The 1448-nt window shown below is 39.4% G+C and overlaps 1 protein-coding gene across 1 annotated transcript; it reads left to right on the top strand.

Annotated features, from left to right (window-relative positions):
• Positions 1-490: 490 nt before the first annotated feature.
• Positions 491-1207, top strand: LOC140152417 (adenosine receptor A2a-like). Its single transcript, XM_072174722.1, has one exon. It carries the CDS (start codon positions 491-493, stop codon positions 1205-1207), a length of 717 nt encoding a protein of 238 aa, XP_072030823.1.
• Positions 1208-1448: the final 241 nt, after the last annotated feature.

The raw sequence follows: 1448 nt of genomic DNA, 5'->3' as shown, positions 1-1448 counted from the left end.
ACTTTAGTTACGATAGAGAGGGAGAGCGCCGCAGTGAGTAGAATCGCGTTCTCGTCTATATTGAAGAGAGCTTACAATACACACTGACAACTCGCAATGAGTGATGAGCCGACAAGGGAAATACGAACTTGATTTACTTGAAAGTTTGATATGATATAGCTGCGTCTAAGCCCACATTCTGTTTACAATGGATGCTAACCAGGATGACAGCAGATTATATTTTGATATCATTAGTGGTTTAGTTTGGATAGCAAGCACTATACTTTTATTGCTGTTAAACGGAATGTGCCTCTTCGTTTTGTCTAAAACGTCCGAATTAAACGAAATCACCAAAGTATTTTTGATTTCCATGACAGTTTCGGATCTTGGTGTTGCTCTATTCTATACGTTACCAGCAATTGGCATTAGTTTCCTTAATTACTGGCCTTATGGATTTCCCTTTTGCGTTATACAAGCAGTGGTAGTTTCCAGATGTTATCATGCTGGGACCATGTCTTTGCTTGCAGTAAATATGGAAAGATACATAGCCATTTCATGGCCTTTAAGACACGCACAATTTGTTACACGGTGTCGAGCCCGTGGTATGATTGGCATCATATGGTTAATCAACATCGGTTGTCTTGTTGGTATTGGTTGCGCATCAAATTGGCACATAGAATTTATACCAGATCATCAAGTCTGCGATTTTGCCTCTGATAATATGGGAATTCGTATCGTTTCTTATTGCAGTTTCCTTTTGTTTGAGGCTATACCATTATTTGCCACATTTATTCTTTACACGCGACTTACGGTGATTGCCCGACAACAGGCTAATCGTATAGCTTCTCTGGTATCAACACGGGCCTCAACTAGCAATGGAGTACTTATCGCTCGTAGACCTCAAAAACGCCTTGACATGAAAGCTGCTACAACCTTCTTGTATGTAACTCTAGCACTTGTCGTTGCGTGGATTCCCGTTCACGTCGTGGAACTCATGCAGGCTGAGGGAAAGGCTGTTCCACTTGGTGCCGTATTTTTCACAGAGTTTCTCCTTGTATCGAACTCTTGGTGGAACGTTGTTATTTACTACTTTAGAAACAGAGCATTTAGAAAAGCTTTTAGAATTGTTTGTGGAAAACATCTGCCTTGCATTGAACGTGTAGAAGACCCACACAGGACAAATATTATGATGATGTCAACAACAGTGACAAATAAACAGGTAGAATAAAGTTAAATAAGACTTTACAGCAGAAAGTTGACACTTTGATCATGTTCATATATTTTACATCTTTGCCTGTATGTCGTATACACCGTTGAATATGTATCACAAGAAAGAGCACAAAACAGATATCAAGTTTTTATGCACCAATTTTGAACGTTGATATAGACGACACAAACTAGTTGAGAATGATGCCGGACCATTAATGATCACCAATCGACATCTTGGTAATCACATAAATGCAACTTAC

This window comes from Amphiura filiformis, chromosome 5 (genome assembly GCF_039555335.1).
Source record: "Amphiura filiformis chromosome 5, Afil_fr2py, whole genome shotgun sequence".
Lineage (NCBI taxonomy): Eukaryota > Metazoa > Echinodermata > Ophiuroidea > Amphilepidida > Amphiuridae > Amphiura > Amphiura filiformis.
This window is presented reverse-complemented; position numbering and strand designations above follow the sequence as displayed.

Bases quoted from the DNA above. Each gene is read 5' to 3' on its own strand.
- LOC140152417 (XM_072174722.1), top strand. From the start codon at position 491: ATGTCTTTGCTTGCAGTAAATATGGAAAGATACATAGCCATTTCATGG.